The sequence below is a fragment of the Nicotiana attenuata genome, chromosome 6, assembly GCF_001879085.1.
Source record: "Nicotiana attenuata strain UT chromosome 6, NIATTr2, whole genome shotgun sequence".
NCBI classification, from domain to species: Eukaryota; Viridiplantae; Streptophyta; class Magnoliopsida; order Solanales; family Solanaceae; genus Nicotiana; species Nicotiana attenuata.
The window spans coordinates 19,229,518-19,249,334 of record NC_031994.1 but is presented as its reverse complement, the minus strand read 5'-3'; the positions used below and the strand labels follow the sequence as shown (position 1 = coordinate 19,249,334).

Below are 19,817 nucleotides of genomic sequence, written 5' to 3'. Positions count from 1 at the left end.
AAGCGTAGGACTTGTCAAAATTCTTTGGTTTATTAATTTATGCTAGGAACGTGAGAGAGCAGGCTGCCGGCTCTGCTTTCATTTGATTTGTCATGGGTGACTTTCCATCCATGACTCATGACCCCTTTGACGCGTCCCATGACATCCTGGCAAGCCTCCTAGAATCATGGACGGTCCTGTGGTCTTGGCCGCGCCGAAGTGACAAGTGTGCATGTGCCTATGTCGCCCTATCAATAGCCCTTGCCAGCGTCCAGCCGTAGGAAGATGCCAACAGTGCCTCTCTGTAGGCCGCGCCCCAGCGTGTCCCCGTTGTCAGCGCAATAGACCTATGCCCTGTGGCTAGCGCCGCGCGCGCAGACCCTGATGCTAAAGACAAGGTTACAGCCCCTCCAAGTGCCCCCAGTGGACCTGCTTTTACCTTATAGGAATCTAGGTCCCTTTATATATTTCCATTATGATTCTTTAGCTTGTTTAGTGGTTTATTCTTTTAAGCATTATTATGGGGGATCAAGTAGTTAAACTTTTAAGCAAGCAAACAATTCTCTGTATTGGTATCTCTCTCCCCTCGACACCTGTTGACTTTCTGTAATAACTTTTATTAATGCAATTAAGCTTTCTTTCATTCTCATTCTCTAATATGTTCTCTCAATGGCTCTTGACATTTTTTCATACGAAACTGACAGTTTCGTCTAGCGTACGGAGCGGACCCCAGTTGGCAGATAGTAACCGTACGAACATCAGTTGCTTAGTCTTACGTTTCCCTTCTAAGACATATTAGGAAGGCATCACGTAACAGTTGGTATCAGAGCCTAGGCTCGACATCAGACGAGGGAACACATTGCCATTGCCACCATTTTTTACCATGGTGAATCATGGGAACCGTATTACGACCCTTGAAGATACCGTTAATATATTACGACCCATCGCGAGTACGGTGCCCGATCTAAGAACCAACCTAGTGCAAAGGCTGGACGACCTGGACCACAGGATGCGGTAGGCCAAAAGAGACATTGCAGACATCAGTTGCGACTCTAAAGGAACCGGCAAATGGTATCCACAAAGGCAGCCGAAATTTTCAATCAATTCGAAGGGCTCCAATATGAGTGAAGTGAGGATTTAGCCCATAAGGCGCAAAAGGTAGACATGGTGACTTCCCTGTAGCAAACCATAAAAAACTTGATGGGTCAGCTAAATGTTGTCAATGTTGCGTTAAAAGGCCTACTCCGATGAGGCGAAAACCACATCGATGGTGCTGCGAACCTCGCCCCTATGCCACAAAAGCTAAAGATCCTTGAACCAAAGCCCTACAATGGGGCTCGGAATGCTAAAGAAGTGGAGAACTTCATCTTTGACATCGAACAGTACTTTGATGTCATGGGGGAGTTAGAAGAAGCAAAGAAGGTAGCAACTGTTGCCATGTATGTTCAAGGTGACGCTAAACTCTGATGGCAGGTGAAATACGAAGCCATCAGAGCTGGTGAAGATACTTTTGAGACATGGGGAAACCTGAAGGCAGCCATACACTTACAGTTCTTCCCTGAAAATGTAGAGTACAATGTGCGTAGAAAGCTCTAGGAGCTCGGCCAGACCAAGCCGATTCGAGATTACGTGCGTGAATTCTCTACACTCATGCTGAACATACGGGATATGGGGGACAAAGACAAACACTTCACATTCCTGGAAGGTTTGAAACCTTATGCCTGTATGGAGTTGAAAAGACAAAGGGTAGATACTTTGCCCAAGGAAATCCAAGCAGCAGAATACCTTTGGGACTACCAAGTGGAACCTCAGATAAAATGCCTCAACCACCTATCCGAGGAGGATGCAAAAGGGGCCATCCTAGAAATGGTGGCCCTAGAAGAAGTGGAGGAGATCGAAGTGTAACCAAATCTAAGACTCCCTCCTCAGGCAATAATAGAGTTGTGTCTCACAACAATGATCGAGGAGGAAGCCCCCTTTAGGATGTCGTCATTACGGCGGGCCGCATTAGAACAATGAATGCCCACAGGCATAAATGAATGTCCATCAAACTTTTGATGATGGGATAGATAATGATGAGGACGATGCTGACTAGGGGTGTTCATAAAAATTCGAAAAACCGAATCAAACCGAAAACCAAACCAAACCGACCAAAAAGACCGATACTTTTTGGTTTGGTTTGGTTTTGGTTTTAAAATTTAAAAACCGATCATATTCGGTTTTGTTTTGGTTTTAATAAAAAAAAAACGAATCAAACCGAATATAGGAGTAGCTATTTTAAATTTATTATTACACCTATATATATATATATATATATATATATATATATNTATATATATATATACAAAGTTTCAAAAAATTTATAGTAAATGTTAATCATTTGCGCTTTTAATACAGTTCTTTACCTTTACATTCTAGTTTGATCGGTAGTTTTCTTTTGTTAAGTGTAAGAATATATTTCATGTTAAAAATAATATATTTTTAATTGAGTCCTTAAATTATTCATCACTATTTGACTCTCATCAATATATCTTGGTAAATAATAGATTTCTCAAAGGGCAATTGATTTGATAGTGTTACGTTGAAAATGTGGTCGCCAAAATATGTGTTTTGTAGTGTATGTCTTATATTTAAGAAAAAACCGACAAATAACCGAAAAAATTAAAAAACCGACATAAACTGAATCGAGAAAGAACCGACTTAATTGGTTTGGTTTGGTTCTAATATTTGAAAAATCAACTTACTTGGTTTGGTTTTTTTTTAGGGAAAAATCGATCCAAACTGAACCATGAACACCCCTAATGCTGACCAGACAAAACCAATAGGTGCCTTTAACACACTTGTTTGTTCTATTTTTGAGGCCTTAGCGGTAACCAGAAGGACCCATGCCTATCCTCCAAGAAAAGGAAAACAAAGGCGGATGAGGGACCTCATCTTAACCAAGAGAAGACCCTAATTTTCGTCGAAATGAAAGTTAATGGCAATCTTATTCAGGCAATGATGGACCCATGCGCTACTCACAATTACTTAGCCTCCACTGAGGTAGAGAACCTTGGTCTAGTCGTAGGAAAGGGCAGAGGTCGTATCAAGGCTATCAACTCACCGCCTCAGCCAGTAGGTGGAATAGACAAAGGAGTGCCGGTGAAGCTGCGTCACTATGAAGGAAAATTTAACTTGCGTGTGGTGATCATAAACGACTTCGAACTGATAGTTGGATTGGAATTCATAAGACAAACCAACACCATTCATGTACCTTATGCAGACATGCTACTGATAATGGGAGCAAACAGGGTTAAACCCTGCATTATCCCATGCACAACCATAAAGATGGCCGCGAGAAACATTTTGGCCTTAAATTTGAAAAAGAGAGTCAAAAGACATGAACTTACGTTCCTGACTACACTCTGTATTGAAGATATTGAATGTTTCTCGGGTCTAATTCCTGCACCCGTGAAGGAGCTGCTAAAGGAGTTTGAAGACGTCATACCACAGGATATGCCAAAGCGGCTCCCGCCTAGACGAACTATGGACCATGAGATTGAGTTGGTGCCAGGTGCGAAGCCACCCACCCGGGCGCCATACAGAATGTCACAACCTGAACTCGCCGAACTTCGACAGTTGACTGAAATGCTAGACATGGGAATCATTGTGCCCTCCAAGTCCCCTTATGGGTCCCCTGTGTTGTTCCAAAAGAAACATGATGGCACCCTACAACTCTTCGTGGATTATCATGCCCTAAACAAGATAACCGTGAAGTATAATTACCCTATCCCACTAATGGAGGACCTGTTCGATAGATTGGGTGGTGCTACAGTGTTCACCAAAATAGATCTGAAGACATGTCACTGGTAAATCCGGATTGCCAAAGGAGATGAATACAAGATGACATGTGTGACAAGATATGGGTCGTATGACTTCCTGGTCATTCCATTCGTCTTGACTAATGCTCCAACCACATTTTACACCCTGATGAACCAAGTCTTCCTAGAATACATTGACGAATTCGTAGTCGTCTACTTGGATGTCATTGTGATATATAGCAAAACAACGGAGGAACACCTGGAGCACATGTAGAAGTCCTAGCTCGACTGCGGGAGCATGAATTATATGTGAAGCTATCCAAGTGCTCCTTCACCCAAAATAGATCGACTTCCTTGGACATGTTATCGAGGAAGGGAAGATCAAGATGGCAACAAATAATCCAGGCCATCACAGATTAGCCGCTGCCTAAGGATATCCATGCTCTGAGGGCATTCCTTGGCCATGCGACTTCTATCGGTGAATTGTGAAAAAGTATCTCTAATTGTAGGGCCATTGACAAAACTTTTAAAGAAAGTCATGCCTAGGGATTGGGGTCCTAGGCGAGCGGAAGCCTTCAACGCATTGAAAGTGGCTATGTATAGTAGCCCCGTCTTGACCCTTCCTAATTTGGCTAAGTCGTTTGAAGTACAAATGAATGCATGCCCTGGGCAGAGTCTTTCTACAAGAGGGGCATCCAGTTGCATACGAGAGCCGGAAGTTGAAGGATACAGAACAATGCTATTCCGCCCACGAAAAAGAATTATTTGCTGTCGTCCACTGCTTATGCCTTTGGAGGCACTATCTGTTGAGAACCTTGTTCGTGGTCAAGATAGACAAAACATTTGTTAGTCATTTCATGACCCAGCCAAAGCTGAACGACCGACAGGCCAGGTTGCTGGAACTATGCGAAATTCCACTTCAACCTGGAGTACCAGAGTGGGAAGATGATGTACTTAGTCGAATGGATAACCTAGAATCGGTATGATACTCACCACCCTAAAGGGGATTAAAGTGGCCACTACTATAAAAGATCGGATAGGGGATCTACTCACAAAAGATCCTTGTGCACAATAATTGGTCTAACTGCCAGGACAAAGCAAGACTCGCCAGTTCTACATGGAAGATGAATTCCTGAAGGTGAAAGGGAACCGACTTTATGTTCCTAAAGAAGGAGATCTGTGAAGAATTCTTCTGATGGAATGCCACGATATTTTATGGGCTGGACACCCAGGGGAAGAATGCACCATGGCATTGTTGTGCCCTGCTTATTATTGGCCACAAATTGCAGATGATGTTGCTCAGTATGTGAAGACTTGTCTAGTATGCCAAAAAGACAAGTCCGACCGCTTAACACAAGAGGGACTTTTGGAGCCATTGCCTGTTCCAAAGAGACCTTGGGAAAGCTTCTAACTGCATTTCATCACTGGATTACCCAAGGTCGGAGATCTTGCAACTATCTTAGTTGTGGTAGATCGGTTTTCCAAAGATGATACATTTATAGTAGCCCCAAAGTATATATCAGCAGAAGATACAACTCAACTCGTCTTCGCTCATGTTGTCAAATATTGGGACATGCCTAAAGACATTGTTAGTGATCGCAACTCTCATTTCACTAGAACCTTTTGGAATCAGCACTTTAAGTGCCTCGGGTCCAAATTAAGGCACAATTCAAGTTTCCATATGCAATCTGATGGCCAGACGGAGCAGTTCAATGGCATGCTGGAGTAATACCTTCGCCATTACGTTACTAGCTTGCAAAAGAATTGGGTGAAGCTTCTGGATGCTGCTCAAATGTATTTCAATTGATAAAAGAGCTTTAGTACAAATAGAAACGCTTTTGAAATTGTTATCGGACAGTAACCGATACTCCCACACACTGTGGATGCCCAAATGTGTCAAAATCTCCACGAGCCACTAGTTTCTCGAAAGAATGGAAGCAAAATTTGGAGATAGTGCGGAGCTATCTTGTGAAAGCCTAAAAAGCGGATGAAAAACATGCTGATCAAAATCGTCGCTTTGTTGAATACTGAGTTGGGGATAAAGTGATGGTAAAAATCCTAAAGCGATACCTATTTGTTAGGGTCCATGAACCTCGCCTATTGCAAAAGTACATTGGACCTTTGTGCATTAAGAAGCATATTGGGGAAATTGCATATCGGGTTAATTCCCCAGCCTGGCGGAAGATTCATCGAGTCTTCCATGTCAGCCTTCCGAAACCATTTCGGGAAGACGCAAAAGATCCTTCGCGGAGCCAATTCACAATACCCAGTATTTGAGGCCCCAAAGCAACCGGAAAAAAGCATGAAAAAGCTATTCTCGATGATCGAGTTACTCACGCTTCAAGGCAAGATCACCAAGAGTTCTTGGTGAAATGGCACGACTGTGATACAAAGGAGAATACTTGGAAGAGGGAAACAAACCTCAAAGACAACAAGAACCTGATTGATGATTATCTTGCAAGTAAGGCACCGAGGATGTCGCCAACTCAGGTGGGGGAGAATGTCATGGGCGGCTTTCTAGCCATGCCCCATGGCCCCTTGGACGCGCCCCATGTCATCTTGGCGAGACTCCTAATGCCTAGAACCATGGACGATCTCGTAGTCTTGGCCGCGGCAAATGACAAGTGTGTTTGTGCCTATGTCGCCCCATCAATAGCCTACGCCAGCAGATGCCAATAGTGCTCCTCGATAGGTTGCGCCCAGAGCGCGCCTGTTGTCATACCCTACGGCCAGCGTCGTGCGCGCAGACCTTGATGCTAAATATAAGGTTGCGACCCCTCCAAGTGCCGCCTGTAGACATGCTTTTACCTTATAGGAATCTAGGTCCCTTTTGATGTAAATATAGAGTAGTTTTAGTTTATGTATTTCCATTATGATTTTCTAGATTATTTATGTCTAGTCCTGTAATTTTGGTTTATCTTTTTAAGCATTATTAGGGTGGATCAAGTATTCAAACTTTCTAGTAAATAAATAATTCTCTGTAATGGTGTCTCTCCCCCTCGACACCGTATTGCCTTTCTCTAATAGCTTCATGAATGCAATCAATCCTTCTTTCATTCTCATTCTCTTTTCTGTTCTCTCAATTGCTATTGACATCGGTTTTTCCGAATGATACACTGACTGTCTCGTCTAGTGTACGGAGGGGACCTCAGTTGGTGGGTAGTAACCTCATGGACATCGATTGCTTAGCCTTACATCGCCCTTCCAAAAAATTTCAAGAAGGCGCCGCGTAATAGATCTCATTTGCTAGATTTATTTTTTTTCCCTGGTGGCTAGCTTTAATCAAGTGTTAAAGAAAACAACGTCTTGTAAGCATTTGATAAAAATAAATAAAATGACATCTTTATTACTCCCTCCATCTTAATTTAATTATGTGATAATATTTAATTGAGCACAAATTTAAGGAAGAAAAGCTTTTAAGACTTGTAGTCAAAAATAAATTATGGAGTATATATATTTGTGTGACTATAAAATAATATCACTAAAGATAAAAGAGAAAATTTAAAGTTAAATTGTTTATAAATATAAAAGGATGAATCTTTTTTTTTTGGACGAACTAAAAAGGAAAATTCTTGTCACATGAAATTAAAAAGAGGGAGTATGGCTTGTATTACATTCTACTGAGTTTTTAAAATATGTAAATTTTGTTTCTTAAAAAAAATCTGAAAACCTAATGTCTGAATCATGATAAAAAGAAACATGTAATTACCTTCGTAACTCCAAATTTCTTAATTTTGTCTCGAGACTGAGGAAATACGTTAGAGTTTAAATTAAAGCTTGTGAATTATTATGATATTGATGCAAAAATTATTTACACAATCTATTCATATAAAAGTCAATTAAATAACTATAACTATGAAATATCACCCCTAATTTTGTAATCCAAAAATGATACTCCTTATGTTTCAATTTATGTGACTGTTTACCCTCGAATCCGGATAACAATTGAATTTATATGGGGTTTTAAGGATCCGTGAACTAAAAGATACAAAAGGTTTTGAGGAAAAATAAAGATAAAGACTCAACAATTGCTGTTAAAGTAAATAATCGCAGAATATAATATTGCTTAGAACAATTGTGCTTGATGCCTACAAGAATTTAGAGAGATCTCCTTTTATACATTCTGATTAAGGGTAAAAATAAGGTAGGTAAATTGATTACATCGTGGATCCCTGTAATTACGCCTTAATGGCCTGAAGTGGTTGAGAAAATCACGTTTGGGCGAGATATCCGGCGACGCTTGGTTATCCGTTACGAGTCCGGCTTCCGACCTTGTGTGTTTCTCCATCCGGTGGTGACTCATATCGAGCTCTGTAACGGTCTCGAAATGACTCGACCTCGGTTGTAGACGTGGCCGTCGTTCTACCTTGCATCCAGGTCGGGTTCGATGGCCCCGACTCGCTCCGGACCGGACCCAACCCGGTCGGGCTCAAGCAAAAAAAGGGTATCACCCAATACAGTGACCCTTTTCACTTTTTGAGATTCAAACTTTTTAATTTCGACTAGGAGTGGCAAACATGCAGGTCGGGTCGGATATGAGACAAGTAAAAACAGGTGATGAAAAAACGGATAAATTATCCGACTCGACCCATATTTAATACGGATAAAAAATAGGTTAACCGGCGGATAATATGGGTAACCATATTATCTTTGGCTTCTTGAATATGATCACTTTTGGGATAATTTGAGGCTTTACAAATGTAAAAATTAAACCCATTGGTTATTCATTTTCTAAATGGAAGGGTTCTTATCCATATTTGATCCGTTTTTAAAAAGTTCAGTATCCAACCCATTTTTTAGTGGATTATATGGATGATTAACTGTTTTCTTTTAACCCTTTTGCCACCCCTTAATTTTTACTATCCATTTGGACATAGAATTTTTTAGTTTTTCAAAATAAAATTTATATTTTTAGAAACTACGTAAAAAGTACTGTATAAGTCACAATAATTAATAATTCAAAATATTTAAAAGGCATATTAAAAAATTACGATTAAAGAATAATTGGTTTGACTCTCGAAATCCAAACAACTTCACATAAATTTGGACGGAGAGAGTAATTTACTACTCCTATAATAGAAGTAACAATGGTACCATAAAATTTTTCTTTACACCATCATGCATGGTGAAAGAGTAGAGTTTGAAAATACAAAACATAAGGAAAGATCGAAGATACGTATCAAGGCTTTTGGCTCTAGCTTTATTAAATGATGAAGAAAAGAAACGTTTTGTAAGCACTTGATAAAATTAAATAGTAGGAAAAATTGTTACGTATTACCAACTCCAACACATTATTGGTATCTCTTTCCATCTTCTTCTAAACTTGAAAAAGCCATCTTAATTCTCATCTCATCCTCCTAAAATGCACTACTAGTTTCTAACACTTGAATAACCATGGATGAGCAAGAGATTCTTGGGAAAAAACAGTAGAAGAAGCTTACGACTTCATCAACATTCTTCCAAAACCAGAAAATGACTCAAAATCAACTTCTCTCTACAAAGACATTCCTCTTAACTCCACAAACAACACCTTCATACGCCTTTTCAGGCCAACAAATCCATGCGAAAACATGAAGCTCCCACTCATCATATACTTCCATGGAGGTGGCTTCATACTCTTTAGTGTAACTTCTGTTATCTTCCGGGAATATTGTAGCTCCATGCATGGCAGCTCAAGTTCCTGCTTTGATTGCCGCCGTGGAGTATCGGCTCGCTCCCTAACACCGCCTCCCTGCCGCCTATGAAGATTCCATTGATGCTATCAAGTGGGCTAAAGATCAAGCTATTGGTGATATTAACTGTGATCCATGGTTGAAAGAGCTTGTTGACTTCTCCAAAGTGTTCTTGATGGGCAGTAGTTCACACTACTAGAAAATGGCAGATTTCCGACGGCCAAAAAGGTCGGAATTCGGTAGGAAATCACGTATTTCTGACTACTTTCTGACCGAATTTGGTCGGTCGGAAAAAAGTTGGTCGGAAAACGATTTCCGACCGAATCCGTCGGAGATTTCCGACTAAAGTGGTCGTAAATTTCGAAATGGTCAGACTACCAAATAATTCAGTTCCCCGACTAAAGTGGTCGGAATTTACCGACTGAATCGGTCGTAATAATACAAGAAAATACATAATTAAAAATTAAATTTTATTTATTTTTCCGACGGAATCCGTCGAAAACTGTTGAATATTAATTTTTTTTTTTTTGAAATTTTCGACCAAATCTGTCGGAAATTAATAATTAAAAATTAACTTTTATTTAATTTCCGACGGAATCCGTCGAAAATATCTGAATATTAATTTTTTTTTAAAAAATTTCCGACCTAATCAATTGAAAATCTGACAATTTATTATTAAATCTGGGGAGCTTTCCGACCGTTTCAGTCGGAATTTTGTACAAAACTGGGCAGAATTCTGCCCAATTTCGAGCTACACCACCTGTCAAACTATCATAAACAAAAAAATACCAACCAACAATCTAAACCAACAATACATTAACACTATCTAAATTAACAATACATTAACAATTTCTAAACCAACAATGTCAACCATTAACACAACTTAAACCAACAATACCAACCTTTAAACCTAACAACTTTGGGCATAAAAACATCCAAATAGCAGCTTATATTCAAGTTTAAAAGCAATACATAAAGTTGTCTCTCACAATCAAGTTTACCAATCAACCAAAACATCACAACTAAACTACTACACATCAGATTCAGTTTGTTCATCCTCATCATCAGATAAATCAAACCCATGTTTACGCATGAATTTCTACATCTTAACAAATATTCCGTTNTATGTTATGCCTTAGGGATTGGAATAAATTGCATCTACTATGACTGAGCATGGTCTGTTATGTTGATAGGTTGAACAGAACCTTACCATGATTAAATCATCACCCTTAACATGTATAACATATCCATGCCTCCTTAGTAAAAGCTTTCATTGTCTTGAACTTCTATAAATAACACTGTTAGTCTGATTTCATGATGTTTGATACTCAACTATGTTTGTAATGTTGTAATCCTGTAAGAATGTCTCATGTGTATATTCAAATGTTATCTTTGGAATATCCTGCACTCATCTTGTTCTTAAACAAACTCTGCATGTCTTACATGCTCATGTATGTGCCTCTGTTATCATGTAACCTTGTTAAGTTCATATAAGTCAACTATAATTCACTTATAAACTTAGGAGTGATCTTTTGATGCTTATCTGCCATGTTTGAGTGTAAGATTGTGTATTAACTTCTAATGAGCCTAGAATGAATGAGAAATTTCTCTAGAGATCATATCATTTGTTTAAGTAAGGACCAATTTGTTTGCTTAAGTATCCCTGTTGATATTCCTTAAGGATTCTAAAGTGGACTGTTAACCCCTATACTCAGTGAGAAATGAAGTGCTTATTTTTGTCAGAGACCAACTTAAGTACCTGGAATTGCTACCCTTGAATTAGTGGACATGGGAATCAACTTGCTTAAAATCCACGGCATGTTGTTGACTAAGCAATGCATATCTGTAAGTACAAATTTAAAATTTTTTATAGTTAGTCAGAAATTAATTACTCATATACTACTTCATCAAGTAAGAATATCAAAGAAAACGGGATAAACTTGAATACCGGTTACACAGCAACAAAATCAGTAACCAAACAAAACTTTAATTGGTACAAAGAATAAAGAATTTCACACTCTCATATCCTAAAATCTTGAACTCTTGCACTCAGCAGAAAAGCCTTGAGGAAACCTCTTAGAATCAGCACAATAGTTATAAACAATGTGTCTGCTTTGTACCCATCTTAGCCTATTTCTTCCCTTACCATCAAGTTCATGAGTTTGCCATGGCTAAGCATTGTTTGTTGAATTGCTTGATTTACATGACGAGGTACCGGATAACACTGCACAACCATGTCAAGTACGGGCTTTTTGTTGGTCATTAAAATGCCTTGAAGTGCACGACTAAGATAAGCCCCAAGCATAACAGTAATTTCAAATTGTAGCTCATATTTATCCCACATGCTGACATACTTATGAATTAACTGTACTGTCAGGGAATCATATGCACATATGACTGAGACATTGGAAGAGGAAGAAAGAAACATGCATTAGTGAGTTTCTCTGAAGCAAAATAAGGTTGGAGGGATTTCTGTAAAAGCTCTTCTGAAAGAGATCCTTATGAAGAACAACAATTGAAAGGCCTAGACTAGATTTCAAGAAGAGTTAAGTTAACTTATCCACCAAACCAAGATAAAAAGATCTGCATATTACAAAGTACCTGACACTCCCCTGAAAAGATTTCAGTTTCAGCCCATCACATAACATGTCATATAATCAGCAAGCTTTACAATCATACTTCAAAGAATAAACAAGAGCAAAGAAAGAAAAATGGTATTCATGTACTGTCTGGATAAATCAGATTTTTTTTTCAGAAATGCATATTTACTAAAAAAATGCAGAAAAACATAAAAGATAAATCAGATTTTTTTTTCAACTTGAAGATAAATAAGATCAATTCTTTCATAAATGGAAAAAAGGGAAAACAAAAGAAGCAGATCTTCAAAAGTATATACGAAGCTAGAAACTCAATCAAAATATTTGACCTCTCATACAAAAAAAAATCTTAGAAATAAAGATAAGGGGATTTATGTAACAAAATACGTTATACTAAAGGATAGTACTTGACCTAAATTTAGAACAATCTGATCTTGCATAAATTGAGGACAGAGAAAGTAGTAGTAATTCTTATTGTGAAGTTAATGAAGTAAAACAAATGAAGATATTAAAGACCATAAATTTACAACTCCAAAATACAGACACCTCTATCTTCGTCCTCATTTGTAATCATCTAAGAATAACAAGTTAATCTTCATCTCTATCTTCATAGTAATCATCTAAGTCTTCATCACTTTCATCTTGTAATTCTTCCTCATCACTTGTTTCATGTTCTACACCTCTATCTTCGTCCTCATTTGTAGCAAGGACAGAAGGATCAAATTCTTCATATATCCCTTCATTATGCTGCAATTCATCTGCTAATTCATCATCCACTATTGATTCAACATTTGAAATGTCATTCTGGTACGCCACATCTAATGCATCTTCGANAAAAATCTATTATTGCATTTTGATGCTGAGGATGCCATGTACACCTTGTCTGCAATATAAAAAAGTAACATTAGATGAAGATGATAATTATTAATAAATATAATAATTTTTTACCCAAATTGATTCCACATTTGCTCTCTGATGCTGTACGGTATCTTTTTCCAAGAAGTCCACGGCTCATGATAAAATGGCTTCATAGAATCTGTAACCATATGTGTAGCTTGAAAGGATGGCAAAAACCTGTATTAAAGTTAACATATATATAATTAATAAATATCTTTTAATTGCAAATAAATACTCGTTAATGTTAATATATCTAAATGTACATTCAAAACATAAAAATTTGTATAAGAACCTTCTTACCCATTCTTGTGGGGGACGATTATCAATCGATTATAACTATCAAATTGTACATCCCCTCCAAGATTCTGCCTGCGTCTACGAGATGGTGCAGAAGCAGCACTAGATGTAGCTGGGCGAGAGCCTCCAATATCCAACCTAGATATGCTGGGAATGGATGATGATGATGGACTGGAAGATGATGGAGCAACAAAAGACGCACCATCATGCTGACTACCATGAAAGCTCGGGGGTGCAGCAGCTGGTGAGCCAGTATGCTGACTACCATGAAAGCTCGGGGGTGCAGCAGCTGGTGAGCCAATATGCTGACTACCATGAAAGCCCGGGGGTGCAGTAGCTGGTGAGTCAGTATGTTGACTACCATAAAAGACCGAGGGTGCAACAGCTGGTAAGCCACCATGTTCACTACCATGAAAGCCCGGTGAAGATAATGGTATAGAAGGTGTGAGCACAAAGTTAAAAACAGTGTTACTTTGACTGCCTTTAGCAGGCATAGAATAATACTGAACTGAATTATTAGATGGAGGGGGGATAGTGAACATGGTAGATGGCAATGAAGTCGACTGAGGAGGATGAGGAAGAGGATGACTCATATTTCGCATAATTGAGGAAGTTGGAACAGGTTGTTTTTTCTTCTTAGATTTTATTTTTCCCTTCCCCTTAGATGCCATATCTGTAATATAATCATAATAAAATACAAAACAAAAAATACAACAAGTGACAGTAAATACAAAATAATTAAACGACTAAAGAAATAAATAAACAACCTAACAATCACGTGATTAACACATATAATTATAAGAATATACTGATATAGTCTACTTGTAAATAAATCTAAATCGCTATGCAGCAGAAGTAGAAATGCCTAAGGAACTGTCTTAAATAGTAACATTCTTATTCAACTACGTACTTATTGTGATCTAAAATCTAATAGCATAAAACTTAATCTCTGAGTAGAATGAATTTACCAAGTAGGTATTACTTGTCAACTAAATATTCAGAAAAATAGTCCAAATCAATTTATCTACAACTTTGTTGGATCTAAAGTTTTCGGTGAACTTGGCTTCAATTGATATAACTGCAAAAAAGTTCTGTTACCACTGACTTGAGCATAGTTTAGTGCTGTTACCACTGAAGCAGAAAAGTTCTACTGTTTCAAATAAGAAACTTAAGTATTCTGCAAAAAGCATAATAATTTGTGAGAACTTTTTTTCTAAAACCACAGTAAATCTAAAGACACAATCTGGTACTCTATTGTCTTCTACTGTTGAATCTTCTTTTTCTGCCTTGAACTTATATCTAGATTGAATTTTCAAGCTGAATTGGCAACAGTCAATAGACCAGTCGCGCCTGTTTACTAAAATACTTTTTAGAGATATAGCATCAGCAAAATGGGAAGGATTTCCTCCAGTCGCTTAACCAAGTAAAAGAATAGTAATTTCTAGTTATTCTTTGTTCTGCGGAATTTGAGTGATCATATAAAAGGAAAACTGAAGATCTAGCACAATCTATGGAATTTAAAAAATACATTACTCATATTGACAAAACTAGGACAAAGAGCAAGATGACAATCACCAACTTAGCATTCCTAAAAATGTAAGAGACCAACTAAAATTAAGTACCTGGAACTGCTACCCTTGTATTTCGCCTAAATTCATGATTCATTGGCAAGAATCTACGGTGGCAGTCGAACCATGTATTTTTACCTCTATGTTTCAAAGTAAATGCTTTAGTGTCTTCCATACAACAAGGGCAAGCTAACTTTCCAGCAGTCGACCACCCGGACAACATTCCATAAGCAGGAAAATCATTTATAGTCCACATCAAAGCAGCATGCAATCTGAAGTTTTGTTTGGTTGATATATCATATGTTTCCACACCTTGATGCCATAATAATTGTAACTCATCAATCAAAGGCTGCAAGTATACATCAATCAAACTTTTCGGATTGCGTGGACCTGAAACAATACAAGTTAGGAACAGATATGGACTTGTCATACACAACTCCGGCGGAAGATTATATGGAGTAACAAACACTGGCCAACATAAATATGGTGCGGCAGAGACAGCAAATGGAGTAAATTCATCTATGCATAATCCCAACCTAATGTTTCTTGGTTCACTAGCAAACTCGGGAAACACCCTATCAAAATGCTTCCACGCTTCTCCATCTGACGGATGGCAGAGTATACCAGGTGGCCTTCTATGTTCGTAGTGCCATCTCATATGAGGAGCAGAGCTCATTGATGCATACAACCTCTTTAACCTAGGTATAAGAGGTAAGTAATGCATCGCTTTAACTGGAACTTTCTTTTTTGTATTGGCATTTGTGACTTCCTTAAAACGAGGCTGATTACAAAATTTACAGTTCTCTAGAGATGCGTCATCCTTATAGAATAACATGCAACCTTTCTCACAGCAATCAATTCTCTCTGATGAAAGACCCAACTTAGAAACCAATTTTTTAGCAGTGTAGAAATCTTTTGGTAAGTCAATGTTACTCGGATTAAGTTCATTCATAAGGCCAATAATAGAATCCATGCCCGCTTGGGAAATAGAACTATCCGATTTAATACTTAGCAATCTAACTGCACAGACAACTTGGAATGCACCGAACCTTCATACAATGGACGACTAGCTTCTAGTAACTGTTCATAGAAACGCTTAGCCTCATCATTTGGTTCGGATTGAACCCCAGGAAACGTCCCAAAAGCATCCCTCATCATTTCATTGTATCGAGAATTTTCAACATTATGCTCCGAAATGGGGCTACCCTCACCACCAAAAGAATTATGAAAGTTAGCATCATCTAAACTAGCATGATTCTCCCCGTGAGCAGTCCATATATAATAATTTTCTACAAAACCTTTCTTGTAGAGATGGACTTTAACTTCGTCTGATGTCAATAACTTAACACATTTACATTTCACACAAAGACACCTAATCCTTCCTCCAATAAGAAATCATCAAGTGTTTGAGCCTTAGCAATAAATTCAGCAACCCCTTTAATAAATTCATCCCTCAACCCCGCACGATTAGGATGATTCCTATTATACATCCATCTACGATGCACAAATTCCATCTACACAAATAGAAATCTATAAATGAGATATTTAATATAATTTGATTTATTTAAACTGTTTAGCAAGTTTTTCATATATTAATGTGTAACAATATCTTTTGCACTTGAAAAATGATCAAGACAAGAAATAATTTAACAAATATAGTACTTATTTAAAGTAAAATGTGTATTACAATCTCTAAGTCTTAAGAAAGTATCCTGTGATTCTTCTCCTCAGCTAATTCAATAACATAATACTCCCAACATCTTTTACATACAGTATTCACCCACATATAAAGTCTTTATAAAGTGACCCCAAATTATTGATTTCATAAGGACCCAAAAATATTATACTACGTACTTTTTTCTATAACGAAATAGAATTTTGATGATTTGAGTTTTCAGCACATATCTAACCCCCTTCTTCAGCCCCTTCCCCAAAATAATTTGCTAGTTCAATAGCTTAACTTTTCACAAAATCTTTTAATTATAATTCGAAACTTAATAGGCATTTGTATAATATTTGGTTGAAGAAAAAAAATAGTATTTGAAGTTAAAGTAAAAAACAAAATAGCAGATACTAGAATATCATTATTCAATCACTCAAATTATAAAAGAAAAAAAAACTTCAATTGTAATTGGCCCTAATTAATCTCATCCTACATTTTGATAAAGGCAATTGGAAAGTTGAAACTATGAATATTTCCTTCTATCTTCGGGACTAAGAAATTAGTAGCTATATGGACTATGCCATGAAATTTCCAACCATATATTCCTAGGAATCCACTATCTCCTACACTAATTAAACCAAGACTTTTGAACGTTAAGAACATGACGCTCTATTGCGCCGTCAATATCCCTAATCTCTTCAAATTTTATGTTCAATAACCAAGAAATAATTTGCCTTATTATTTTATTCTCTAGGTTACCTCACTTGGCCAATAAGAATAGCGGCTCACTAGCTACTTATTTAATATACTATATTATTCCATATATAATAAATTTTATTCATGATCAAGGATGATCTAGTGTCCATATTCTATTTTTCTTAATTGTTAGTTGCTGTACTTTTTACAGTTAGTTCAGATTTTAGTGAAAATAAATCTGGTGGTAGAACAAGTCGTCAGCAACCAACAAGCTGGTAACAGACTTTTAAAAAGCTCTTGATTTTTAGCAACAGTTCTGATGATTTTTAGGAATAGAATCAGACCCTAAGTAGGATATAAAAAGATATGTGTAGCTGCTTGAAAAACCCACACATAGAGAGAGAAGAGAGAGAGGTGTTTTGCTATGTAATTCCTCTCAATTTCAACAATAAAAGAAGGTCTTTCAGTTTGAGTTTCATTGTCTTTTCTCTTCTTCTTTCCTTAATGTTTTGATTACACTATAGAACTATTGCATTCATTGAACACTCCTCACTTAAGCAGCAGATCATATTTTGGTATAAGAGCAAATAGATCCTGCATGTGGATGGCGCAAACGAAGTCCGGGTACAAAGCAACATGTGAACAACTTTCTGAATTGCACATACATCGACGTTCAGTGCAGCAACTAGTCCGTGCAATGGCCAGCGTCGACGAGGCTCCATCTTCTTATCTGCCTGAGCAAGTTGCAAAGCTTACATTTGATATGGCTGTTGTCCTTAATTGGTTNNGGAAGCAAAGGTTGAAATCCCTGTGTACGAAGGAGTAGTTGATCCAGAGAAACTAGATCATGGCTAGACCAGTTGGAGACATATTTCACTCTTCAGAGGTTTAACAATGCACCAAAAGTCGCCTACACACCGTTAAAAATGATAGGACATGCAAACTTGGTGAAAGGCTATTACTAAAACTAGAGAAGTTGATGGCCTTACCTGGAGTCAATTTAAGCGCCTCGTACAAAAGGAATTTTATCCTATGGGTACTTAGAAGAGTGATGGAACCAGTGGTATCGACTACGACAAAAGAAAGATCAAACAGTACAAGACTACATCTCTGAGTTTAGGCGACAGGCACTAACCTTGGGAGTATCCTTGAATGACCCATCGACCTACACAAATATCTAGTTTACATGAGCGGATTCGGGCTGAACTAAGTCTATTTCTAGTTTAGGATTTATCTAGTGCAAGCACCACAACAATGGCTATTGAAAGAAAAAATAGAGCGTATGGCGAGAAGAAGTCACAAACGTGAAATTTCAAGCAGACCAAGAAATTCAGTCCTAAAAACCAAAAGAAGGGTGACGCTTCTTCCCTAACATCCAAATCTGAAAAGTATTGTGGGCACTGTAAAATTGCAGGTCATGACAAGAAAGAATACTGGAAGTTGCATCTAAAATTGTTACCTAAGAAATGGAAGAAAGAGGAGAAAGGGAAGCATACAACAGCACTAACTGTTGTTGAAGATCTTGTTGAGCTCAGGAAAGTAAGTAATGCGTACACGAGTTTATCTTTGATGGCCATGCCGAAGGAGATAGGCTCGCGACCACCCTCTACACCGAACATTAAAGAAGAACTATTCGCTGTGCGTATTCAAGTTAAACAAGATGTGATTGGAGCTATATTCGACCTTGGAAGCCAGAAAAATCTTATATCTGCAAGCTTAGTGCAGAAGCTAGGATTGGAAACAGTGCCTCATCCTCGTCCTTATAACTTGAGATGGATTCACAAAGGAGCAGAGTCTCTATTTCGGTTCACTTCGGTCGGTTTAAACTTGCCCTATTAGGATTTTCTTCAGTCATTTTTTATAACTAAAAGTAAGTTTTAAAAGTTAACTTTTTCTACAATTGACTTATCTTATTAAAATAATATGTATTGTCGATTTCAATAATAAGTTCCTATAATCTACTCTTACTTTATTCCAAACAATCAACTCTCAATAAGCAGTTTTAGATCAGACCAAAGCCTAGCTAGCAGATGCAAACTCACGATATGATAGCTAAAATAGCTAGGCTTAATGACATTTTTATCCGTACTGCACATAACAAGTTGAATCACAAAGTAGATGGCATGAATATTCTTCACTATAGCGCAACTGAAACAAAATTAAAAGGAAACAACATGACATATTATTGCAAAGATTATACTAGTAAAACTACCTAAAACATTCACATTCTTCACGAGTTAGGCAATTGACATATGATCAACAAGAAGAAGCAAAAGAAAAAAAGAGCTATCCAGATAAATGCTCGCCGCGAGAACGTACACCAAATTGGGACTTTCAACTGGATTAGTCGGCTCTTAAAGGGGTACAAAAAATATTAGAAAAATCACACAGGTGAAGGGGAGGCCATCAGAATCTACAGTATAAAAGCAACCGAATCAAGTTTATTTTTAAGTTTAAAATTCAATCCTTTTAAATTAAGTTTCAATGATTGGAGTGGAGGATCTGTACGCAGTGGAGGGTTTGGGTGGGGAAACTTACCTGGTAGTGGAGGATCTCGACGGACTTGCAGCGGCGCCGGCGAGTGCTGCTCGTTGATGGAAGCGGAGGGTTTAGGTGGAGAGAAGTTTAAGTGAGAGAGAGAAGAGAGA

General features: G+C 37.8%; 1 protein-coding gene across 1 annotated transcript; it reads right to left on the bottom strand.

Annotated features, from left to right (window-relative positions):
* On the bottom strand, positions 12,637–19,817 carry LOC109227666 (mucin-1-like). The gene is made up of 6 exons (XM_019392866.1): positions 19,708–19,817; positions 14,865–15,200; positions 13,246–13,915; positions 12,997–13,122; positions 12,927–12,931; positions 12,637–12,824 (listed from the first exon to the last, which is right to left on the bottom strand). Exons 2-6 carry the CDS (start codon positions 15,064–15,066, stop codon positions 12,637–12,639), a joined length of 1,191 nt encoding a protein of 396 aa, XP_019248411.1. The 5' UTR covers positions 15,067–15,200; positions 19,708–19,817.

What these genes read in the sequence shown, in the direction of transcription:
- LOC109227666 (XM_019392866.1), bottom strand. Translation starts at nt 15,066, where the DNA reads ATGTGGACTATAAATGATTTTCCTGCTTATGGAATGTTGTCCGGGTGG. An exon ending in TACAAGGGTAGCAGTTCCAG is followed by an intron (nt 13,916 to 14,864) that starts GTACTTAATTTT and finishes ATTATATTACAG; the next exon opens with ATATGGCATCTAAGGGGAAG. An exon ending in ATCGTCCCCCACAAGAATGG is followed by an intron (nt 13,123 to 13,245) that starts GTAAGAAGGTTC and finishes ACTTTAATACAG; the next exon opens with GTTTTTGCCATCCTTTCAAG.